Raw genomic sequence first — 24,920 nt, 5'->3', positions numbered from 1 at the left:
TTATGGGTACTTTAGATACATAGCATGCAGACAACTTTGTGTGTGTGTGTGGCATATCTGCTCGTGCTTCAGATCCTGCAACATGTGCTCTCTGGGCTCCGGAAGGGGCAGAGCATGGAAATAGGAACATGCTAGTTATTATGAGGCAGCAAACTCAACGGAGCTCTATTGGACTCCCCAAGTACATGAGGTGAAAGCCTTTGTTGGGCCTTTAAACCAGTGGTGCCTCGCAAAAGCAAGGGACTGGAACAAAAGGGTTTTCCCAGTTCTATTAAGTAGTGGGTGGACATAGCAGACAACACGTCTGTAGTTCTTTATAAGTAAGCTGGAACTGAACTGAACAGCAAACAGCCCAGCCGGCCTGCTTTTATAGGCAGCCAGCTGTCAACATTGTAACAACAACAGCCCAGGGTTTCCCCACGTAAATTAACTGATGTGGACCTGAGTGAAAACTATATACACAATACACCCTGGTGGCCAGGGTGAGAACTTCAATGCATAACAAGTACCTCTGGGAAAAGCAGTAGGGAAGTCTTGTGTACAGTGGTACCTCGGGTTAAGTACTTAATGTTGGGATACTGCCAGGGAGACAGAGTCCATCATGACCCCACGTCGTCTCCGTTGCGATCCATCGACCTCCCGTAGACACGCAGTATCATTCAATTAGCGACACGAGCTCCAGAAATAGCTTGCCACATTCCAGAGCTGGTGCACGCTCTATCAGCAGATAATGCACAGCGAAAGATGCACACAGGAGAGCATTATTTACAATTTTATTCAGCGTTGGTCAGAACAAAGAAAAAACATGACTGCCTGCTTCAGTGTCTCAGACACAGAGAGAAACGAAAGCATAGACACAACAGAAACATCCTGTGAACAGGAAATACACAGGCTGTGGCACAAACATCCTGCTCCCTTTTAAGGTGGAACGGAAATATCCTAACACTTAATTCGTTCCGGAGGTCCGTACATAACCTTAAACTGTTCTTAACCTGAAGCACCACTTTAGCTAATGGGGCCTCCTGCTGCTGCCATGCTGCTGGAGCACGATTTCTGTTCTCATCCTGAAGCAAAGTTCTTAACCTGAAGCACTATTTCTGGGTTAGCGGCGTCTGTAACCTGAAGCGTATGTAACTTGAAGCGTATGTAACCCAAGGTACCACTGTAATCCAAAACGGTCAGAAGCCACCTTGCTGTTAAGACTGCTTTGAGTTCCTGCAGCCCCATCAATGACCGCTAGAGGACACACAAAGACAAAAAAGAAACAAGCCCTCTTTAATGGGGTGAGGGCAGGTGAAGTGGGATAGAGGTTCCTGCTCCCCCTCCTTGTATTATGCTCTGACTTTCCTCCCAAGAGAGGTAAACATGCACTTCCATCCCGTCCCTGTCTTTGACTTTCTGGGGCTCTTGGCTTCCCCCCTTGCTTGGTCACCTGCTCAAGGCTGTCTTTGCTGTTTGGCCTTTCCCACAAGGGTTGGAGGATTAGGTGAAGGGGACAAGGCATGTAAAATGACCTTTCACCTTCCCTCATACTTTGGTTGACTGCCTACTTTCTGTTTTAGCAGCTGTGGGTTTCTTCTGTGAGGGAGAGTGTTGGCTCATGGAGGAGCTGCTCTTTTGGGAAGCGTGAGGCAAGCAGGCAGCTACCGTGGGGCACCGTTCTGGCTGTGCTCCATTTCATTATAGATTTTAATATCTAAACTTCATTAAAATGGCCATTTTTATGGTCGGCAAAAAAAAAAAAAAAAAAACCACAGCCATCTTTTTTTAGAAGCTCCGGGCCATACAAATGCCAGATGTATTTTCATCTCTGGTGTTTCTTAGCTGTCCAAGTTTAAGAGTTGTCTTTTCCCACAAAGCAATTATGTAATATATTACTCACGTATTTGAAACTTGAGCTGCCAAGGAAGACTAGTGGCTGAAATGTGTCTGGCGTTTGGATGATATTGCTTAAATTTTAAAAGAAGACAGACACATTTTTCAACTGGACATGTTTATGCCTCAGGGGGATACTCTGATGAAAGTTATTTTATTTTATTGAACAAGATTGCTTAATAAAAAATCTCTTAAGGCCCCATTTGCACAATACACTTAAAGCAGCATTGTACCATTTAAAACAATCATGACTTTTCACAAAGAATCCTGAAAACTGTAGTTTGTTATGACTACAGAGAGCTTTTAGGAGACCCATTATTCCCCTCACAGAGCTAGAGTTTCCAGAGACATTTAACAATCAATCCCTCTTCCTGGGGAACCCTGGGAAATGTACTCCTGGGAGGGGAATAGGGGTCTTCTAACAACCTTCAGCACCGTGAACAAACTACAGTTCCCAGGTGTCTTTGGGGAAAGCCACAACGGTTTAAAGTGATATGATACTGCTTTAAATGTATAGTGCAAATGGGGCCTAAGTGGTGTACATAAAATGACATAAATTATTAACAGCCCTTTAAAACAGCCCTTTAAAACAGTAAACTTTTGTTTGTTTGTTTGTTTGTTTGTTTGCTTTCTTGTTTGCTTGCTTGCTTTTTATATAAGATAAGAGTTAGAGGCATAAAATCAACAGATTTAAAAAACAAATGTACTGTACAATATAAAATTAAATGTCTGGGTAGGCTTGCCTAAGCAAACAAACAAAAGTTTTAAGCAAGTGTCAACCTGTACAACAAAGCCGCCTTCCTCATATCTACAGGTTGGAGTTCTAGAGAATAGGTGCTGCCACACTCAAAGACTGATTTTTTTCCCCCTTGCAAGTGGATATGGTTAATAGTCATGACCACAAGACTATTGCTTTACCCACTATGCTACCATACGTATGCATTTTCTCAACCTGGAGTCAGACAGTAGTTCTTTCTTCCAGAGATTTGAAGGTGGGTTGAAAGAGAAATTGATGCTTGCTATGCGTATATTTATCCCACTGTTCTTGTGATAACAGGTTTTGCAGATTTGTTGTGTTTCAAAAACCTGCAAAACGTGTTTGGACCAGAGGCAAATGTAGGTCAAAAGAAAACAGACGTTCACCATGGGAAGTGAAGAGGTGCACAAAACATTTCTAAAAACTGTATCCAGTCTGATTCTTCCAGTCCTTGGTCTTGGTATGAAATGTAGGCCTTTCCTTTATTTTTTTCTCATGAAGGCATTTCTTGATTGGCCTTCTGAGTCATACTTGCATTTTGGTTCACACTCTGCTGTTTTACAGGCCGTTGGCTGTGATAACATTCTGGATTCTTCCAAGAAGGAAGACAAGTGCCTACAATGTGGCGGAGATGGCAGAGCCTGTTTTGAGGTGAAGGGCTTCTTTGATGTGCCCAACCTCCCTAAAGGTACAGAATAGCGTATCTTCCACAACAGCTCAGTAGTGAGATAGCAAAAAATGCTTGGGCTGGGTCTGGCGGGGAGAGATTCCATCGTGCTTCTTCATCCATTTATATCTTCAAGGCCCAAGGAGCTGAAGCACAGAAAGGCCTTGACTGTATCAGTGCAGAAGCTTGATGCATCATTAGCACCACTGCTTTGGGTTGTAACTTATCAATTACATGGCTGGGCTGCTTTATGGGCAATATGAATCTGGATACAACCAATCCAAAAGCGACGGAGTAGTTACAAGTGGATTTATGTCTTCTTCCACTTGCCTGCTTATTCATTCTGAAAAACACCTTCTGCACATGAAAGGGCAACTTTAGCCTGCCTTCCTTGTCTATTACCATCTGCCTTAGTAAGTAGAATTTACTGTGCCTGACTTGCTGCACTTTCTTTAGGCTACAATCAAATCTTCATCATTCCCATGGGGGCCACAAGCATCCGGATTAAGGAAGCGACACCTACCAGGAACTTCTTGGGTATGTACAACAGTTTTTCTATTGCTCTGTGTTAAAAGAGGGGGGGGGCTTAAAGCACATAATTCCCAGTTCATTCACTCAATTGTGCACTTAACTTAATTCTATATTAAATTAACTTAATTCTGCATATTCAGAAATTTCACATGGTACAGTTGTCCTGGGACTATACCACTCAGAATGCAAGTGGAAGACAGCTCAGTTCATGGATGAGATTGGGATATAAGTAACAAGGTTGGCCTTGCAGAGAAAGTCTGGCAGTGGGCCTCTGTCTGCTACAAAAGCAAGATACTTGGACAAGAGAGCAACTGATGTCAGCTGTCTAAGAATACTGGCTTCCCATGGCGATTTGATTTCACAGCATTTGTTCAATGTTGCACACAGCTCTCAGTAAACTTTGTAATATATCAATAAACCCTGAAGCTATTGACATCCATTTTTTATGGGATGCACAGTAATAACAACCATGTAACAACAGAGGTGTATTCTGGATGTGGTATTAGTCTTCTATAATGAGCCTGAAATGAGCCTAGTTTGGTTTCCAAATTAGACAGCTTTTACATTTCCCCCCTTGTGCCCTCTGGGTTTTTTTCCCTCCCCCTCAGCCATCAAGAACGCGCAAGGGGCATACTATCTGAATGGCCACTGGACGATTGAGTTCAGCCGTGCCTTGCATATTGCTAGCACAGTTGTGCATTATGACAGGGGTTCTGAGGGGGATCTGGCTCCTGAACTTCTTCACGCCAGGGGCCCAACTACTGAGCCCTTGGTCATTGAGGTAAGCCCAGTTTCCTGTTTTGTATATTCCCCTCCTCTTCCAGCTTCCACAGAGGGGGTGCTCAACATTATTCCCAGAGGGAACTGCGGGACCTTAAATAAAAATGCAATGCCATGCAGATTGAAGGGAGAATAGCCATTTCTTGGCCAAAAAACCAACAGTGATGGTGGATAAGAGAACTTGTATCTATGTTACCTACACAACTGTGCATTAAGATCCATTTAGATTATTGCCTGTTGCCGAAAAGAGGTGCGGGGTACGCCCTATTCCCCAGCAAGAAAGCAGTTCTTTCTTTTAACTGAAGGAAGACTCTTCTTTGTGAAATAGGAAAGGCATAAAGTAGACCCTGGGTGGGGAGGACAGTCCCAAACTGGACATGAGCAGTGGATAGAAAAGGAGTGTGCTTTGGCAAGGATCTGGGTGTTAGGTGTAGTTCATACCTAGAGCAGATGAAGCGAGGAAAGTTCCTGAGCTGTAGCATTCCAATCAGCAGATAGGTGATCACATGGATTAATGCCTCTCAGCGAACACAAGCCCAGTTCCAGGAATGGTTTTACCACCTCATCTGCCTTTTTGAGGTGAACTGGGCCAACGCCAGATAACACAGCTACAAGAGTGAGGAAAGCAGTTATTTGCATTACACCTTATTTGCCTCTTCCCTTTTCAGCTTATCAACCAGGAGCCAAACCAAGGGGTACATTATGAATACTACCTGCCAACACAAAGGCAGAGCTTGGGCTACAGCTGGGCCTATGGTTCCTGGGGCGAATGCAGTGCTGAGTGTGGTGGAGGTAAGGACCTATCATAGGATGCTAACTCCACACGGGAGTTTAATGTGGATTTGAAGCTGCATGTGCCTTGAATTTTTCATTGTCATTCACATGCCATTTTCAGCATCCAACTGGCAGCCTGCAGCAAACTCGGATTTTTCCAATTTAGGGAAAATCCAAAAAGGGAAGGAGATCTATTATAAAAGCATTCACCATCTGGCTGTGGATACACTGAAGAGCATTATGTGGGCAGCTACTGGTTTCAGTGATGCCATTTGATGCCACACCCCCTATTTCCATCTTGCTTCTGTCAGGCATAAAATTGAAAGCAGTCATGTGTGGATGAAGGCACACAAGATGACAACACAAAAACAGCAACCCACATATGTGTGAATGCTCTCATGTGGACACAGCCTTCTACTTAAATTTTGCTTCTTGGGTTCGATGAAGATGATGGAATGCTTTATTGTTCTTAGATGTATAGTGTTTCTAATCTCTCTGTAGTTTTAACTGCTGCTGTGGATGAGTGGCGGTAACCAACATCCTTTGCTGTTTTTCTTTTATAGGTTATCAGACACGCTTGGTCTTTTGCACTATTGACAATGAAGTATATCCAGATTATATGTGCAGAGATAAACCACAGCCAGAAAACAACCAAACTTGTGGCCTTCAGCCATGTCCCCAGACAAAACGGTAAGACTTGATTTGGCTTGCCTGCCTGGTTTGAACCATTAGATTTATGAACCTGACAATTCCGAAATCCCCAGGCAGTGTCTCTCTTCTGCCCTTAATGCTGTCATTGGAAACATAGATAAGGAGAAATTGTGGCTCCTAATATGCATGAAGATGATAAACAGATTGTTGTTCAAGACAATTCTTTGTGCTGACAAGCTGTTATGGGGTGGTTTTAGTATCTTTGAAAATGCTAAAAAGGACAGGGCAAAAACCTCAGTCTGAAGGATCATAGAACTTCTTCAAGCTAAGTTGGAGGCTGGGGTCATGCTGGAGAGCAGCCATTGTGGTGAATACAAGTGGTAAGTGACAAGTCCCTATGTGGGGAACTAATTTTTAATTTCATGCAGAGGTTATTTGGACGTGATTATTTGCAGAGATATGGAATGGTTTTTCTGTGTCCCGGTACTGAATTTTTTATATTGGAATGGGATTTATGCTCAGGATAGTGTACAGATTTTAAGGCTTCCCTTCAAATTGCCATATGATACTTCCCTTGTGGAGAGAGATGGGCTGTGGAGCTTTTCCACTTACAGAACTTCTCAGGATCCAAAGCTAACTTCCAGTGTGCCATTTTATGGGTCCTTGTAACTAGACTGGCACAAACAAATCTGCATCATTGCATACCCAGTTGAATGCATCAGCCAAACATTGGAGATCTGTGAATGTATCACTGATGTATTTCTTCGTGTTGTCTCTAAATGCAAGGGCAGGAGGGACAACTTGAGTTCATAGGGTAGAAGTAGGTGGGTTTAACTTCACACACACACACACTTATCTCCATTTCCTCCCACTCTTGCAGCTTCAGTTAGCTGTGGAGATTGGGGGGGGGACCCAGACACCTGCAATAAGATACCTGAAAACCTTCCATGGCTAATACTTTGGGGAGATGCTTCAGGGAACTGGTACAGGAAGAAAGGGTTAGCTGCCACTCCCCCAAGTGGCCTTGATCCAAATTGGACCCCAACTCCATAGCAGCCTTTTTATTTAACAACAACAACACACACATCAGGGCTGCATGAATAAATTTTCAACATCGTGTCTAGTTTGGCCCTAAAAGACAATGTGCAGTCATGCTGTATCAGGCAACCCCAGATGTCTATATATTCACTTTTGGCTTTAAAATCTTTGTTCTATATATATAAAGGATATCTTACCTCTATCTGCCGGGAGCATGGAGCCGCAACACAGCATGGAGCTTACAAACAAAGAGGTAACAAGGAGAAAGTGATTGCAGAGGCCCTGCTCAGCTCCTCTTTCCCTTTTCCCCACCTGCAACAGTGGTCTTCAAACTTATATAAATTGTGCAGAACAAATTCGTGCATGTTGCCAAGGAACTCTGGGTTGTGTTCTGAGTTGCACATTCAGTTCATGTGGATGATGTGGTATCCTGGCCATTCCTGTGGAGCTTCACCATTGCCCACTGCAAACTGAGTGCGTGCCCCCAGACTGCATCCATTGGCTGCACATCGCAGGACCAATTTGCTAATAATGGACAAGCTGTCTTTAAGGGCAGCCATACACCAAAGAACCCAGGGCAAGTTTCTGAGGAGTGCCAGGGTTCATAGGTATAGCAGCGGGGCAGCTGCCTCCTAAATCAATACAAATCTGAGGTTCTGCCCCCCTAACAAAAGCCTCCCCCCCTAACAAAAATCCTGGCTACGCTCATGCCAGGGTTCTTAAGGATATTGTTTGAAAGCCACTGTTCTAGATTGCTTAGAGGAGCTTTCCTCCTTGGTGACGGTCTCAGTGGCTGCTTATAGCTTTGGCTTTTCTCTGTAAATCATGATAGGGTGTGGTAGATGCTGAGGAAATGGAGCTTTGCCTACCTAGGAGTGGCTGACCTGTGGTCATCCATCCTTTCCCATTGGATATGCTGGCTGGGGCTGACGGGAGCTGGACAGGGACGGCCTAACTTCTCATGTCTATGCACTGGTATCCTTTAGATTGTGATTACTCAGGCTGCCTTTGAAGATGGTTGAGAAACTGCAGCTGGTGCAGAATTCTGCAGCCAGATTATGGCTGAAGCAGGAAGATCCATACATATAACACCAATTCTGGCATGATTGCACTAGCTACTGATTGGTTTCTGGGCTGAATTCAGACCTATAACGCCTCATGTGGCTCAGGACCCCAGTACCTTGAGAACCACCTCTCCTGACATGAACTAACCTGGACCCTGTGATTGCCATCTGAGGCCTTTCTCTATGTGCCCTCTTCACAGGAGGCCCGGAGGGTGGCAACACAATAAGGGGGCTTTTCGGCTTTATTGTTATCTATTTTGTAGACACCAAATAGCCTTTTTACCTGGGCTTTGGGCCCTTAATTTGAAAGGTTTCAGGTATTTGTGGCCTCTTAGGGCAGGATCTGTAAGAACCGACTTATCTGTATAGATGTGTTTGTGTAGATGTATTTGGCTGTGTTTGTTGTAATTGGTTTTAGTGTTTATATTGTTTTTGTAAGTTGTGGGTAAAGTGACATAACAATAATAATATAATGAAGAAGAAGTTGCATTAAAATTATCCTATGCTGTTCTCAGGATGGGGAAGAAATTTTATTTCATTGCACTGATCATTGGGCATTACATCATAAAAGCACTTGCCACTGGGTGGCACCAGGCAAAATTCCTCCTGGCATCTAGGACCAAGAAAAATGTTCAGACAGTGTTTCTAGTTTGCAGTCTTTTTTTGTATTGTCTGGCCATGATAACAGAGCTGACTAGATTGATCATCTGCCAACTGAGTTTATTTTTATCAATAGACTTCCTTTGGGAAGCTGACCTCCAGTCTCAAGGAAACTCTTGCATAGCATCACTTTGGGTCTCCTTCCCTGCCGTTATGGGTTGAGTTTATTTTACTGCAGCTTGGAGGACTGAATTGTCCATTACTGCTCAGTATAGACAAATGGCTATTGATTGCAAGTACAATATTTTCCTTCTGAATATAGATCTTGCTACTGTCAACTTTGTGACGGAAGTTCTTTGGAAGGTTGGGAGGGTTTAATGTCAAAGGATGCAGATAGAAAAGCATTTTATTTCAGGAATGTCAGGTCTAGGTAGAGGAAACTTTGTTAGTCTTGGCGTCAAACTAGACAGGTCACTGGAAAATATGTAAGCAGTCTCTAGAGGGTTCCCCTCGCCCAAAAAATGCCATATGCCGAATCACATCAAAGAATCAGTAGAATGTTTAACACTTTCCCCCCGGACCATTTCTCTAATAATGAAAAATAAAGATACAGTGGTGCCTCGCAAGACGAAAATAATCCGTTCCGCGAGTCTCTTCGTCTAGCGGTTTTTTCGTCTTGCGAAGCATCCCTATTAGCAGCTTAGCGGTTTAGAAAAGGGGGGGGGAGGGAAAAAACTCGCAAGACTCGCAAGACGTTTTCGTCTTGCAAAGCAAGCCCATAGGGAAATTCGTCTTGCGAAGCGCCTCGAAAAACGGAAAACCCTTTCGTCTAGCGGGTTTTTCGTCTTGCAAGGCATTCGTCTTGCGGGGCACCACTGTAGGTCACAAAAGAAAGGTTATCATAATTCAGAATTTGGAGATTATCCTTTGTTGGAGTATATATGACTTTTTGCTTGTTCTCAACAGTAAGTGCACCTTTGCTTTATCAAAGCCAGTTCAGTTTCTTTCTGTGAGAGAGACTTCCACAGTACCTAACAGCTTCCACCGCTGAGGCATCCTCTAGCCATTCAGTCTGAAACTATCCTCTCAATCCATTCCATTCCTCCTAGTACCATCATCGTTTAATCTGCGGTCATACCATTTTAAATGCATTTAGATACTTTTTGCTGTCACCCAAGTTATTGTTTTTTGAATTCAATTACTTGAAAGTGGTAAGCCTTCCTTTAGTCCCGTGGATTTTCTTGCTGCCAGCGTTGGCTTCTTGGTTTCTTGAGAGATGCTGCTTCTGAATTTACAGATGGAAGATTGGGGAATGGGGAGCTTGTTCTGCCACCTGTGGAGGAGGCACCCAGACTCGTTCCGTTTATTGCGTCTCCCACCACGGACCGGGTTCTCAAAATGCTGTGGATGATGCTGAGTGCGCATCCTTGACAGAGAGGCCGCGTAGCACACAGCCTTGCAACATGCGTCAGTGTGCAGCATGGACCACAGGGCCTTGGTCTGAGGTGAGTTTGTCCTACAGGTTTAGTGAACATATATAGACGGTATAGCCCAGTTACCTCAGTGGCTTGAGGAGGAAAAGAAAGTACAAGCTCACCTACTCCTCCCATTTCGCACTCTTGAGTCTCCCCTCGTGTATCATCACTTTGCCTGTGCCTCTTTGCTCATGAGGTGGATTCCGCCTCTCTCTCCGCCTTGAGAGAAATCAACAATTCAGGCTTACACAGACTGAAAAGATCTCCCCTCTCACCAAAGAACATGGGAATAGTAATTTTGTGAAAGAAGCTAGAGCTATGTAACATAATTATGAGGATGTTCACCAGGATTTGGGGAGCAAGCCATGACAGTTAAATTGGTATAAAACCAATATAAACACTTAATTATTTGAATTCCTTCCCAAAATGTATTTATCTGGCAAAGCTTTATTTTAGTCACGCTTGTTTCACCATCTCTGATAATCGGTTGTCATTTATTGAAGTGTGTATTTTATGAATTGCTTTCCATGAAACATCCCCATGAGCCATCACCAGGCTGGCCTCATGAGGCAGCTAGTTGTTGTTATTTCCAGCCATTGCTAAATTCATGAATTTATGTTTTTTACTCAAATTCTGACCCTTCACTGAATGCAGTGTTTATTGGGGAGGAGGTCTACCCATGTACTGCAAAATTTGCAGACATGTCAAAACCAAAGTATAATTATGTTTCAATCAGTATGTTAGTCTCGAAGCAGGAAATTAGGTGGTCCAAACAACAATTTTCTTGATCCCTATTCCTAATTTTTTCATTATTCCTACCTTTTATATCTTGAATAAATTTAAAGCTCTTTCAGTAGGCATACCTTCAATTTATGTATTCTATACAGCACTGTAGCACAATTGGATGGTATGAAAATGGCTAGTAGGAAAGAGTTTTTAAAAATTGGTGCTAACTCTCACATGTGTTTATGCATGTGTAATGTATGTATACATACACTTATGTACACAGACACAACAAATATGGTACATAAATATATATGACAGGCATAAGGTAAATGAATATTACCAAAAATTCCACCTCTGAGTTATTCTTCCCATCCAGAGGAAGCTTAACCATAGAACGTCTCACACACTGAATTACTCTTTCTGGGACAAGAGGATTTCTGAAAACATTTAACTTGAAATGATGCCTTCAAAATGTGGAGTGAGCAGACCAAATAAATGCAATAGATGTTGCTGTTGTTTAGTCTTGTCCGACTCTTCATGACCCCCTGGACCAGAGCACGCCAGGCACTCCTGTCTTCCACTGCCTCCTGCAGTTTGTCAAACTCATGCTGGTAGCTTCAAGAACACTATCCAACCACTGTCCAACCAACAGTGACTGTCATTTATTTAATTTTTACAGTGCACAGCTAGTTGTGGGGAAGGTATTCAGACCCGGACTGTAAACTGCATGTCGGAGCTGGGCACTCGGACTCTCGAAGTTGCCTGCTTAACACAACCAAAACCTTCACACACCCAGTCCTGCACTGGTGAGAATTGTATCCAAGAGATCGGCTGGCATATTGGAGACTGGGGACTGGTAAGCATTGCAACAATTTCTGCCTACTTTGCTATAGGTAAAAAAGGTACCTATACTTCGCTATACCCCAGTTTATCTGTCCATTGCTGCCCATCTCCTCTCTGCTGCCTCTTTCAGGGCATTTCCACACTAGGGCCTTAATTCATATGTAGATCTTCACACATGAATGTTTTGCATGTTAAGCACTTGAAATCCGTCTCAGTGTTTTCATTCTACAGTAGTGGGTGGTTCTTGATGGAATATGTTCTTGCTGTGTGTTATCCCCTCCCGACAGTGAGTACTTCTCCGCTTACCACAGACCACTGTGGGCATACACACAGATATCTCTTTACCTGTGCTTGCCCACTTATATTTTTATATAAGATTGGCACAAAGTACAATAAATAATTATTTTAAAAACAAAAATGTCGCTCCAAGCCAAGCAATGATTTTGAGTTGGTTGCATGAAAGGCTGCAACTTCCTTTCCTACCCCTTTCCTTTCCTGCCTTTTGCACCTGCAAGGGTACATTTTATGTTTATTTTTAATGCAGCTGCTTTGTAGAAGATCAGCTCTGCACAAAAGAACCCCTTTAAAAATAACAATATCACTTAGCTGCCTTCAGAAACAACCAGTGGAAAAAGGCGGGCTGATTTTTTTGCCTTTGTGCAAAGAAAATGGAAGTAGGGTGTGTGGCAGTGAAATGACATCACACATGCTTTGAAAAGAACACCTGCTTGCACAATGAGCTTCAGTTGGGTAACATGGAGTTTTATATTGGATTTTCTTCCATTACCAGATTATCTGTGGATTACGGAAATCCAAATTTAGCAGGGGGGAAGTGTGGGCTGCCGTTTGGGTGAGGAGAATGTTGTGTGGACAGTGGAAAGAAAAACAGAGACATAAGCAGCTTCAAATCCACACATTAAATTCCAATGTGGACAACCTCTTTACAAGACCTGTTTGCATCAACATAGCCTTTGTTGAACCTCTGGAATAATGGAAACTAAAGTGAGAATGAGATCACCTCAAGCATGTCAATAGGTAGAGTTGTTGTATTCAGAGACAACCCAGACATTATAATTTATAGCCCAGCTCAACCATACATGCCCGTGGAAAGTGCTGGTGAATGAAGCATGCTCAGATTATCACTTTCTCTGGGAATTTGTTTATTTCATAAAATTTATACACCACTTGACTGTAAAGTATAGAGAAGATACAATTGGAGCCAACATAATTTGTAAGTTTGTCTGGGACTAATTTATCCCATGACATGGAAATAATTTTTCCATTTACCATTTTATTCTCCCACCAAGGCCTACAACCTACTAGCAGTTACCTGCTCACTACCTGAAAATTCATGTTTTAACACCTGCTACCAGAAACTCATAGGGTTACTCAGGATAGTGTTACTCTTGTAACGTTACTCTCTCGGGTTACAGCCCCCTAGTAACTCGGCTTGCACTTTGTGATCTAGTGCTCAAAGAGCTGTGACTCAGGCATCCGAACGCGCCAGGTCATGTGTGCAGACGGGGATTCCAAGTTCTACAACCACGAGATGTGCCGGGCCATCCAGCCGCAGATACCAGCCATGCTTGGGACATGCAACACCCAGCCCTGTCATCTGCCGCAGCGTAAGTGAAAGCTATCAGCTGTCCACAACCCCCCTTGGTTCTTTTCCTCCTTTTAAGGTGCTATTCCTACCCAGTATCCATTTTCGGACACCTGGGCTGTTAGAATGCATAGTACCACCACCTTTACGTAACAGATTCAGCACTGGGTGTTGTTTTCTTTTGCTGCTCCTAAACCATGGGTGGGCAACGTCTTCTCTTTGTTAAATAAAGGCCCGTTGACCCATGGGAGAAATCAGTTGGGGGCCTGAGCCAAAGATGGTCAGAGTTAGAGCCAACGGTGGGAGGACCCAGTAATAAACTGTGTATGGGCCCCTCCAGAGATCTATACAGTGGATTAAATTATGTCATCAGGGGTGCAAGAGGGCCTAGGAGCCTCCAAGCTGGCCGCAGCAGATTGGGTCTTCCCTGCTCAGTGTTGGAATCACTGAGATGTCATCAGGATAGCAACAAGGTCTAGAGCAGCCTTTCTCAACCTGTGGGTCCCCAGATGTTGTTGAACTACAACTCCCATCACCCCTAGCTAGCAAGGCCAGAGCTCAGGGATGATGGGAGTTGTAGTCCAACAACATCTGGGGACCCACAGGTTGAGAACCACTGCTCTAGAGGTTTCTTGGGCCTTTTCATACCTATTGATGAAGAGATGGGCCTTTCCGTTTCCCTGCTAACTGCTCTTTAAAAAGAAAAAGAAAAAAGGAGATGCCAGAGGTTGACCCTGGGAACTTCTTCCTTCAATGCATGTGAACTGTCTCTGCTCTTTTGGCTACAAATTACATATGCCTAATCAAACTGTGGAAGCTGTCAGAACAATGATGAGAAAAGCAAGAGGCTTATTATCTGGATGTGCTAGGGTATCCGTTAGGGTTGCCATATGCCTGTAATCTCCCGGCAAAATTTCAGGGGAAATCCGGACGTATGGCAACCCATGTTGGCAGTGTTGTTTTTGCCAAACCTCCTTAAAAATAGCTCAAAAAGATCAACAACTTTGTGTGTCCCCCAAAAAAATCTCAACATCTTTATTAGTCTGCTTCTTATTGAAATCAATTAATATTATGGTACCACATAAAGCAGTACAGAACAGCATCTGATGGGTTCAGTTAGAACTGCCCTAAAATCTGCCCCCAATGTCAAGTCATACAGACTCAGCAATAATCCAGTTGGTGCTTCTCTGTTTCAAAAGTGTAATAAAAGTAGGTCCTTTCTCCTTGCATTTCTGTTTCTGTGTTGGTGCATTTTTGCCTCATAATAACAACATCTCACATCTCAAGCCCTGGGTGTGAAAGCCTGCAGAGGTGACTTTTTGCAGCTTCATTTTCACATGTCTTGAAGTTCCATTCCCCCCACCCACCACAACATTAAAAAACATATAATTGAAGCTTCCTTTCACTGATTTCCATGAAAGCAGGATTTTTTTGGGTTAGAGGATAATTTAGAACAATTCTCTCTGCTCTGCCCCTACCCTGCTCACCTAGTTGCTGAAGACACAGATGATTTTAGGTATTCCCAGTTGTTGATGTTGATCTTAGTTCAATGTTTCTAACCTATGGATACTAATCTCATTGCAGAGGTTCCCAGTATGCAAGACTCTGCAGGCTATGATGTCAACCGCCAGACCTTGCTGACCCGGTACAATCCTGACCACGGCACCATAGGTTTGAAACTACCTGAACTTTGCTTTCTTTCTCCAATGTTTATGTTGTTGTTTTTGTACCTTCCTTTAGAATAGCATTACAAAAAGTTAAGAGTCTTTGTGGCCCATATGTATGTAGAGTACAGCTCTCTGAGGGAAAGATGGGAAATGGGATGGACCCTGGACCAAGCCAGTGTCTGTCTTTCATTTTCCTGACTCTGAAATGATGGTATGCCTCTTAGAAAAGAAACATGGAGGTAGGGAGTCAAACCTAACCCAGGAGCCCAGAACCACTCCTCTACCACCACACATCTTGCTAATCTCCAATGCCTGGCAGTGGGTCCCACTGAAATTTTGCCTCACGCCCCTCCCTCCTTAAGGAATGTGAAACTGCTTTATGAATTCTGCTTTATTCAGGGCACATTCTGAGAGGGCCCCTGGGTTAGGAAAGCTTTTTGTGGTTCATTATCCTGGCGGGATGCTGCCTGATCCTGCATACTGATAGTTGTTGAGGCCAGTTTCAAATGTGTGTTGGACTTCTCCCCAAAATGGACAGGGCCAGACAGTAGTCACATGCCCTTAGCACATAGAAAATCACAGACACTTGACCGAGTCACACACTTGGCACACAACACATATGTACAGGGGCGATGGAAGACTCTAACATAATGCAGGAACAAAAAGCAGTTGTGAGGAATTTCTATGAAAGGGTACTGTCAACTTATTTTTACTCTGAATAGACCTATTGAAATTAAAGGACCTAAGTTAGCTGTGACTGTTAATTTCAGTAGGTCAACTATGAGTTGAATACAACTTGAAGTGCCTGTCCTGCTAGGACAGAATGAGAGGCCCTGACATATAACCATAGATCTGGGCTTAAATCTAGATGTGATCCTGTAACTGTGGGTACATGCCATAAGATATTATGTTTTTCAGCTTCTGCAAATGAACGAATAACCCAAGCTGGTTCTCCTACTCATCACCAAGTCCAGCCCAATGGAGATCATGACTCCAATTTCTTGCCCCTTCAATGGGAGTCTTACTTAGGATCCTCAGTGTCCCGCCACTTCAATTCCCATCAAAATGTTGCCTCAACAACTGAAGTTCAAGACTGCAACCAGAGCCTTCATGGTTGCTGCTCAGATGGCCAGACTGTGGCCGCTGGTCCTTTTGGCCAAGGCTGCCCATTTGACACTTGCCATCAGAGCAGGTAAGACAAGCTGGTTAAATCCATTTAATCTGCCAGCAAAGACAGCAGATCTGTTTGAACAGATTACACCAATATTGGTTTCCATTCTTTTCCCCTGGTATAGGTATGGGTGCTGTCCTGATGGAATATCACCTTCTCAGGGGCCAAACAAGGAAGGGTGCCCACAATACTACAGTGATGTTTATGTGAACAGGAATGAACCTGCTGTTGCTGCTCCAACAGTAAGGGTGACTCCAGACATCCTTCTTGTTGTGAATTCATAATGATTTGTACTCATTATGGTACCTGGGTGGTTATATGCAATCCTGCTTTAATACTGTTTGCATCTTCAAATGCTTTGGGTCGGACATACAGCCTCATTTCCAATCAGTGTATATACTGCATCTTCCTAATGAAATCCTATAACTTTTTCTACCAGTGGTGGGGTAGAGGGTGTTCCCCTGCTTTTGTTGCATTGTAATACAATAGTGCAATAAGGCTGGAGAAGCCTTGCAGTAAAGCAGAATGATGTGTGGTCAGTCCAGTATAAATCTACCACTAATGCACTATTATGTTGCAGAGTACACCTAAGCATAGGAAATATTTATGCCCGATGTTCTAGGTGAAATAATTCAACAGTAGTCAGTATTTATACTACGGGTGGCACTGTGGTCTAAACCACTGAGCCTCTTGGGCTTGCCAATCAGAAGGTTGGCGGTTCAAATCCCCATGACGGAGGGAGCTCCCGTTGCTCTGTCCCAGCTCCTGCCAACCTAGCAGTTCGAAAGCATGCCAGTGCAAGTAGCTAAATACAGTGGTGCCCCACAAGACGAATGCCTCGCAAGACGGAAATCCCACTAGACGAAAGGGTTTTCCGTTTTGTTTTTTTTTAAATAATTTTTATTCATTTTTCAAACACATAATAGAAACAAAACACAAAACAAAAACACAAAGCACAAAACAAAAACATACAAAACATTTAAACAAATATAACTTCAAAATTGTATTTTCATACACCTTCTTTCCTTCGACTTCCCCATACCTCCCCATCCCTGCATCCTTGTTTTATGGTTCTTTAGCAACCCTTTGGTCAATTTATCTTGATTCCCTTTCATTAAATTACCTTTACTTTTTTAGTTACAGCTGTAATTCTCTGTTTCTTACCCCTTGACATCTTAGCATTCCTCAATTTTACAACAGTTTTTAAGGTATATTTTAAATTTCTTCCAGTCCTCTTCCACTGTCTCCTTCCCCTGGTCACGGATTCTGCCCGTCATCTCAGCCAGTCCCATAAAGTCCATCACCTTTGTTTGCCATTCTTCCAGAGTAGGTAGTTCTTGCCTCTTCCAATACTTTGCCAGTAGAATTCTTGCTGCTGTGGTAGCATACATAAAGAAAATCCTATCCTTCTTTAACACCAATTGGCCAACCATGCCCAAGACGAAAGGGTTTTCCGTTTTGGAGGCACTTCGCAAAATGAATTTCCCTATGGGCTTGCTTCGCAAGATGAAATGTCTTGCGAGTTCCTGCGGGTTTCCCCCCCCTTTCCCCCCTTTTCCTAAGCCACTAAGCCGCTTATCAGCTGATCCACTGATAAGCCGCTTATCAGCTGATCCGCTAAAAGCCGCTAAACTGCTGATAGCGCTAATCTGCTAAGCTGTCAATGGGCTTGCTTCGCAAGACGAAAAAAACGCTATACGAAGAGCCTCACGGAACGGATTAATTTCGTCTTGCGAGGCACCACTGTAGGTACCGCTGTGGCAGGAAGGTAAACAGCAGCTCCGTGCCCTCTGGCACTTGTTAGTGTCCTGTTGCACCAGAAGCGGTTTAGTTCTGCTGGCCACATGACCTGGAAAGCTGTCTGGACAAATGCCGGCTCCCTCGGCCTGAAAAGTGAAATGAGTGCCGCAACCCCACAGTCGCTTTTGACTGGACTTAACCGTCCAGGGGTCCTTTACCTTTTTATCTTTACTTTATACTGTATTATACCAACAGTGCGCTAGATTAGAAGTTTTGGATCTTGGCTCTGGTTTTCAGTTAAACCTGTGATGATCTTCTCCTTTCAGGGATCTAAATATGTCCCTTTATTCAGGCGATGACTTTGAGGCATTACAGTTACATTGTGATTGTATTGCATACATCGTGTAATGAGTAATAATACTACGGTAATACCTACTGCACACACACAATCACACACTTGGTTCTAGTGGGTCAGTTACACATTAAGGTAGGGTGTGTGTGAGAGAGGAAGACTAGCTTGCTTAAAGTCACGTGAGATCTTCTGGTTCACAGCTCAGTATTATATAGGGACCATATTGCCCAATCCGTAATTGTGCAGTCCATAATGCCCCAAGAAAGACCATTGAAGCTGGGTTAGTATTTGAAGCACAACGTTTTGTAAATGTTTCTCTGGAGTTAATGATAAACATATAGACCTTCAGGGGGATCTGTATCTCACAGGAAACAAACAGAAGTACTGGATGAACCAGATTGCTCGCAGTGTATATTATGATAAATTTTCAGATCAATGGTGGGTGACTAGAGTATTGTCCAGATAGCAGCCACTGAGTTGTAGCATCCCATTGTCCATTCTGGACTCGCAAGCAGTATTTTGGCTTTTTGGCACCCAGGACATTAGCCCTAGCTCTGACGCCATAGTCCCTCTACTTTCCTCCTCTTTATTGTATTTATATACCGCCCTATACCCAGAAGTCTCAGGGCGGTTCACAGAACAAGATCAACATAAAACACCACAATATATACAAGATAGATAGTAGACAGATCTATCTGTCTATCTACTTTCTTCCTTATTTTCCTTCAACCACTTCTGGGCCTGCAGCTGCCTCTGGTAATCATGCTTGGATCCTGTCCCAGCTGCTTTGCTAAGCACAAGCAGTAGTAGGAGCCTCTCCAGTGGCTGAGGATTGCATTTGCAACACCTAATTATCTACTGCATTTTTTAGCAAAGTGCATGGGCTCAGTTCCCAGGGATACTGATGGTGGGTGTTTTGAGAACAAAGTGGGTGGGAGCTTTGCCCAGCTGCTCGGGCCATCTGGAGAAACATCCAATTTATTCATAGGTGGGCAGACTCATGGGTTTCCTGTATTATCTGAGTTGATGGTCCCCATTTAGTTCACACTAGGCAAGGGGTCAACTTTACAAGCCTGAAGCAAAAGAAGAAGAAAAAAGATTTTTCTTTCCTTAGCATGTCACTGGAACAGCTTATGAAACAATTCCCCTGCTCCCAATATTGCTTATAATTGTTAGTGGCAATTATCCCAAGTGAAAGAGAAACATTCTGGTGCATGTTTTCATTACCTGTCAAAGTTGCCCCATCAGGTGCTTAAAAAGGGATGGTTGGTCTTAGCTCCTCCTGTGGATTTGTTTATGGGTTTGGTTTTGTGGTATGAGATCTTTTACACCATCTCAGTAATGAGACCATCTCAGTAACTTCTGGCTTTGTCCAAGGTGAGCCGAGTTCTGTCCCAGGAGAGGCCAGCGGAGGAGTGTCGTGTTTCTACGTATGGTTGCTGCTACGACAACGTTGCTTCGGCTTCTGGGCCTCAGGGGGATGGATGCCTCAATAGACCCAGCCAACGTAAGTGATGCTTAGGTTTTGAAAGGTGGTTTACCCATTGCTTTCTGCCAACATGAACAGAATCACTTCACATCCTTCTTCATGGCACTGTAAGCTATAGACAACCCATTATCCAATTATTATTATTATTATTATTATTAATAATAATAATAATAATAATAGCAACAATCCCTTGGCCAGAATTTAGAATCAGTCTGAAATTCACCCTTAAGATCCCAGTCTCTGAATTCTGTTGGTTTTATAAGAAATGCCTATTAAATAATCAGATTACCATTTCAGTTCCGTTTTATGGGACTTCTGCATTCAGTGTTCCTGACAGGAAGGAATCACTTAACACATTTCTGTTATCAAATTATTCTTGTTCAGCTACCCTGAAGAATGAATGGCTTCTGAGCACAGTTTCCCAGAAAGGAAAACAGCATGGACAGGGGCAGGGACCAAGCGACTGCAGCCTTGAAGCCACCTGGCACCTTGCCGTCTTTTTCAAAGCTGCATTGTTTATCACAGTCGGCTACTTCTGGTTGGCTTCTGCAAGCTGTGATGGGCATAGGCCCAACCTAGAAGTGCTCACCCACATACCCTTGAAGCACAATGCCTGGTTTTGTGAGCAGTGCCATTTGATACAGAGACAGAACTGAGCCTCTGATAACGTGAATCCTGACTCCCCTCTAAGGGCAAATCCATAATGCAAACTTTTAAGTGCAAATTATTTTAAACTAACTGTCCCAGCTTTCTCAAAAGAATTCTAGAAAATGGTTATGATTTTTTTTTTAAAAAAAAAGATCTGATCTTAAATGATGTTTGCTGCCTTTTTTTTTACACCTGCTCTCATAACGCCTGGCCCCCTGCTAGGCTTTTTCAGGTGCTGAGGCAGAATACTGTGACAGGGGACCCCTCCAACCCCAGACTCATTTATCTAAGCTTCCAGTGACTGCTTTGTACCGCCATAGCATCCTTTGTGCCAGGAACGCTGGCTTGATTTTCCAACAGTTGAGACCTGGGCAGTAGTGACAGGATGGGAATGGTATGTGGTGAGGGGTAGGCAAGTCTGAGAGAGTGTGTGGTTATCCCACTTCTTCTTATCTGATACCTCCTCCCAGAGTGAAAACACTCTCCAGTTGCCCTTGCGCCATGAATAGGGCAACACTCTTTGCACAGTCTATCCTGGACTGGTCTGCGCTATAGTACACATCTGACTTTATTGTTTACTTGTACTAGCTGTACACACAGTTCTTGAAAAAGACTACGACAAAATCACACAGTAGAAAATAGTTTTGCTGTGCCTAAGCAACCTGTAGTGAATGAGCAAGGGTTGATAGCAGGCTTCAAGTTCCTGATACCATATTGTCATCTGGGTTTATTTACTGAGCATCTTACAGACGAACAGCGATTTGGGGCTCATGAACACTTCGGTTTGTCCCATGCCAAGAAAGCTTGGGCCTGAGAAGTTTCCCACTTATCCTGTGCTTTCTAGGTGTGGTTCCAAAGGACTTTGCCACTTGCTCCTGGAAAACCTGCTCTTTGTGTTTATCACACTTCCTCTTGTCCTGCTGCTTCCCCCCGCCCCGGGGCACCTGCTCTTTAAAGCTCATTCAGAGCAAATGGCAATTTGGGTTTTCTCCAGATTGACATTTGTTCCGATTTAACACTAAAGAGCGGGTTTTCCATGGGAAAGGAGTGGGGCAGAGGGGGAAATCACTCAGACCCATGCTTTCTAGGCATGGGACAAACAGAAGCATGGATGAGCCCTGAGTGGGGATGTGGTCAGAAAAAGATTTGTGTATCTGCTTATTCTATAACAACTGCTTCTCTCCTAACATTTCCTATTAGCTTATCCTATTGGTTGCCTGTTGCCCAGCGCCCATGGCCCCTGCACAGATTGGACTACACGCTGGTACTTTGTACATGACGTTGGGAAATGCAATCGGTTCTGGTATGGGGGCTGCCACGGCAACAACAACAACTTTGCTTCTGAAGAGGAGTGCATGAAAACTTGCCATAGATCAGTGGGAGGGAGTGATGTGGGACACCACCACCATGCTGCAGTTCCTAACATCCACTCTAGTTCTCACTTGGGAGGAGTTGCAGAGGAGCAGCACCAACAGCAGCCTGCAAGAGGAGCCACGAGTCATAGCCATGGAGGAGGAGGAGGAGGAGGAGGACGTGGGGCTTTCCATGCTCACACTGACTCAGAAACTCACTCATTGCTACGTCATGGGGAGAGAGGCTGGGGAAGGACCATGACTATAGATAGCCTGCCTGAGTCTCAGCAAGGGATGGGGGAAAGAAGGAAGGATCCAGCAAACCACCTTCATGGTTTAGGGGAAACTGTGGTCTCTGGACACTCTGAGAGGTGGCAGACGGTTCACCGTGAGCATGAAGGGTGGAGGAGAGAATCTGCAGCAGATGGATCAGTAGTGAATGGATTTGAGCGCCAAGCCTCAGCAAGCTCTTCCTTCCCTCATTCTCTAAACAGGTAATATTTTGCAATAGCAGGCGTCTCTGCTAGGAGTTGTTTTCTGCAGCATGAGATTGTTTTGCTGCAGGGTGAGGACAGACAACCTATCATAAAGGATTCCAATATAAGCCTGACACAGGAGTAATCCCCTCCACCCCCTGGAAATGTGAGCTACCCAGTACCAGTATTTTCTGTTTAAATTTTAAAGTGGCCATGCATTCATTTTTATACACCCACAACCACCAACTTCACAAAGGGATGTGAATAAGTTGTGTCTGCTAACAGATTTGTAGTCAGCTGTATCTCTCCTGACTCATGCTGGATTTTAATGCCTGGCAGCTGTGGTCTTTTAAAATCTGTTGTTGGGAGTAACTTCAAACTCTTACTGGGGCCTTTTGGATAGCAAACGACAGTTAACTAAAAGGCCTCAGCTCTTGAACACTCCACTGCAGGAATGGAGAACCTCTGCCGCCTCCCAGTGTTGCTGAACTTCAACTCCCGCCTTCCTTGGCCATTGGCTTGCTGTGGCTGTTGGGAGTTGTAGTACAGCAACATCTGGAGGGCCAAAGACTCCCCCCCCCTGTTCTAAAGATAGGCATTTGGATATGACAACATGGTTTGGCCCTTCATCTAGATAAAGATTGTTCTGGATCAAGAACTGGTCTTCCAGAGAAGTGTGTGTTTATGAATTTTGGGTCTGGTATGCATGTGATGCAGCAGGCTTAACTTTCTCCCCCAGTCGGTTTGCATTGTCTCTTCAGTCTGCAGAAGACTCTTCTCCCACTGTTTCCTTCCTTTAGCAACATGCAGACTGCTTCCAGCTCTGCCTAACATGGATCCACAGGGGTAGGTAAAATGCTATTATTAGTTACTCCAGACAGTATTGCCCTTGCAAAAGCATCAGGTGTTTTCTCTCATTATCAGCAGTTATGCATTTCCCACCCTGTCCTTTCAGAGCAGCCTTTGAATTTTGGGCTAACTACAGTATGTCTTTCAGGGTCTTCTTGGATGGTTCGGGGTCTTCAGCAGTGGAGGCAGGCTTGGGACAAAGCATCCGTCTTCTCTGTAAGGCAGGCAGTTCCCGCTTCTCCAGAGTTGAATGGCAGAAGGATGGGCGGCCAGTGTCCTCTGACAGGTGAGCTTGACCCTGGCACCTACCCCTGTGGTGGAACCCACCCTACTGAAACCTATTAACACCACAGAAGCTTTTGGGTGAGTGGAGGACTTTGACATGAGTCTTATATTTTAGAATTCCTAGACACAGCAATTTCGATGAGTAGCGGTAGAAGCTCTCTCTATATTATATGTGGCCTGCAACAGAATATTGCAGCGTGGAGTGCTGCTCAGGATTCCAGCCACTGCACTCCATTCTGACGCGCACACCAGCCACTGCTCACTGCCTTGGCTTTATATTCCACACCCTGCCCTGCTCCACACAGGATTTTTCTAAAGATTCCTTTATACTTCTTTAAACTTTGGGGCTCCCTCAAGCCTGCTGCTCCTCCCCTCTTGTGTGTGTGAATAGTGCCGAGTTTGTTAGAAAAGGACCAGCAGCATTCAGAGAACTGAGATTACTGTTAGTATTAAAGATTATTGACTGATATCAGACAGCTCAGTGCAAAAAATTACGCACTGAGCAAAGCGGACTTCTGTGGCTCTTGTGCATGACATGAAAATGAAGCACCCCTCCCCATGTGTGTGCATTTTCTTGCATTATTCACTGGGCCCCACCTACTCAACTACTAGAAAAACTGATCAGAAGTCCACCACATCGTTTAAGATTCCACCAGGCACTGCCCCAGTAGAGAAATAAATAAAAAGTTACTGTTAACAGGCATTGGGTGCCAACAGGATTTGCTGCTGCTTTATAGCTCGTCTGCAATCTATGTCAAATGCTCTCATTTCTCCTCCTGCAGGCATACCTACCAGTCTGACAGTTCCTTGGTGATCAGCCAGCTCAGAGCTGAGGATGCTGGGACCTACATGTGCAAAATTTCGAATGGGAGGGTAGAGCACAGGAAGATTGTTCTGAGGATCAAAGGTGATGCGTTGTTTCTGTTTTAATACTTGAGCTACCTTTGTCCATTTTCTCAATCGAAACAGCCAGGCATAAGGAAAATGCCAACTTTGTAATAATAATCTGTTTGGTATAATAAAAATGCTATGGGTTGTATCTCCTGAAATGAATGGCCACAGGCAACTTAGGCCTATTAATTTTAATGGATCTACTCTGAGTAAAAGTTAGTTAATAAAACCCTGTGATGCCAGCAAATCAGTCTCTTAAGCTTAAGCCAATAAATAGTATTCTCTATGAAATTGAATATCAATACACATATCAAGGCTTTGAGATTAGACCACTAAAGAAGCTCGGAAAACTAACTTGGGAGTGTGCTACCTGCAAGCCCCAGTAAAAGGGCCCCATTGGGGGCAAACAGCGGCCTCTTTATTACTTGGACTGCCAGGGCGAAACAGGTGCAAAACGCCAGCACCCTGTCTACAACTTTATCAACATCCATCTACAACTTCACTAGCATCTCTCGATTTTCTGTTGATTGAATGAGCAACATCTTTTCTATTCTAGCCCTGTCTTCTCTGTGGTGGTAGGTCTTTGAGGGAGTTCTGCTCTATCATAATTTTGCAA

General features: G+C 43.9%; 1 protein-coding gene across 3 annotated transcripts in view; it reads left to right on the top strand.

Annotated features, from left to right (window-relative positions):
• Positions 1–24,920, top strand: part of PAPLN (papilin, proteoglycan like sulfated glycoprotein) — a 56,185-nt gene that overhangs the window by 21,066 nt on the left and 10,199 nt on the right. Inside the window, exons 7-22 of one of the 3 annotated variants that reach the window (XM_079989889.1) lie at positions 3,197–3,320; positions 3,756–3,836; positions 4,439–4,611; positions 5,279–5,402; positions 5,948–6,074; positions 7,261–7,326; positions 10,035–10,242; positions 11,618–11,794; positions 13,250–13,406; positions 14,969–15,055; positions 15,970–16,243; positions 16,347–16,464; positions 19,692–19,821; positions 21,652–22,297; positions 23,277–23,414; positions 24,196–24,320. In XM_079989889.1, coding sequence (XP_079846015.1) covers positions 3,197–3,320; positions 3,756–3,836; positions 4,439–4,611; positions 5,279–5,402; positions 5,948–6,074; positions 7,261–7,326; positions 10,035–10,242; positions 11,618–11,794; positions 13,250–13,406; positions 14,969–15,055; positions 15,970–16,243; positions 16,347–16,464; positions 19,692–19,821; positions 21,652–22,297; positions 23,277–23,414; positions 24,196–24,320 — 2,755 coding nt within the window. Of the gene's footprint in view, positions 1–3,196; positions 3,321–3,755; positions 3,837–4,438; positions 4,612–5,278; positions 5,403–5,947; positions 6,075–7,260; positions 7,327–10,034; positions 10,243–11,617; positions 11,795–13,249; positions 13,407–14,968; positions 15,056–15,969; positions 16,244–16,346; positions 16,495–19,691; positions 19,822–21,651; positions 22,298–23,276; positions 23,415–24,195; positions 24,321–24,920 lie in introns of all 3 variants that reach the window. The other 2 variants (XM_079989888.1, XM_079989890.1) reach the window with 2 other exon arrangements.

This window comes from Podarcis cretensis (assembly GCF_951804945.1).
Source record: "Podarcis cretensis genome assembly, chromosome: 1".
In the NCBI taxonomy this organism is placed as follows: domain Eukaryota; kingdom Metazoa; phylum Chordata; class Lepidosauria; order Squamata; family Lacertidae; genus Podarcis; species Podarcis cretensis.
Note: the sequence above shows the minus strand (reverse complement) of the source record. Positions and strands in the feature narration are given on the sequence as shown.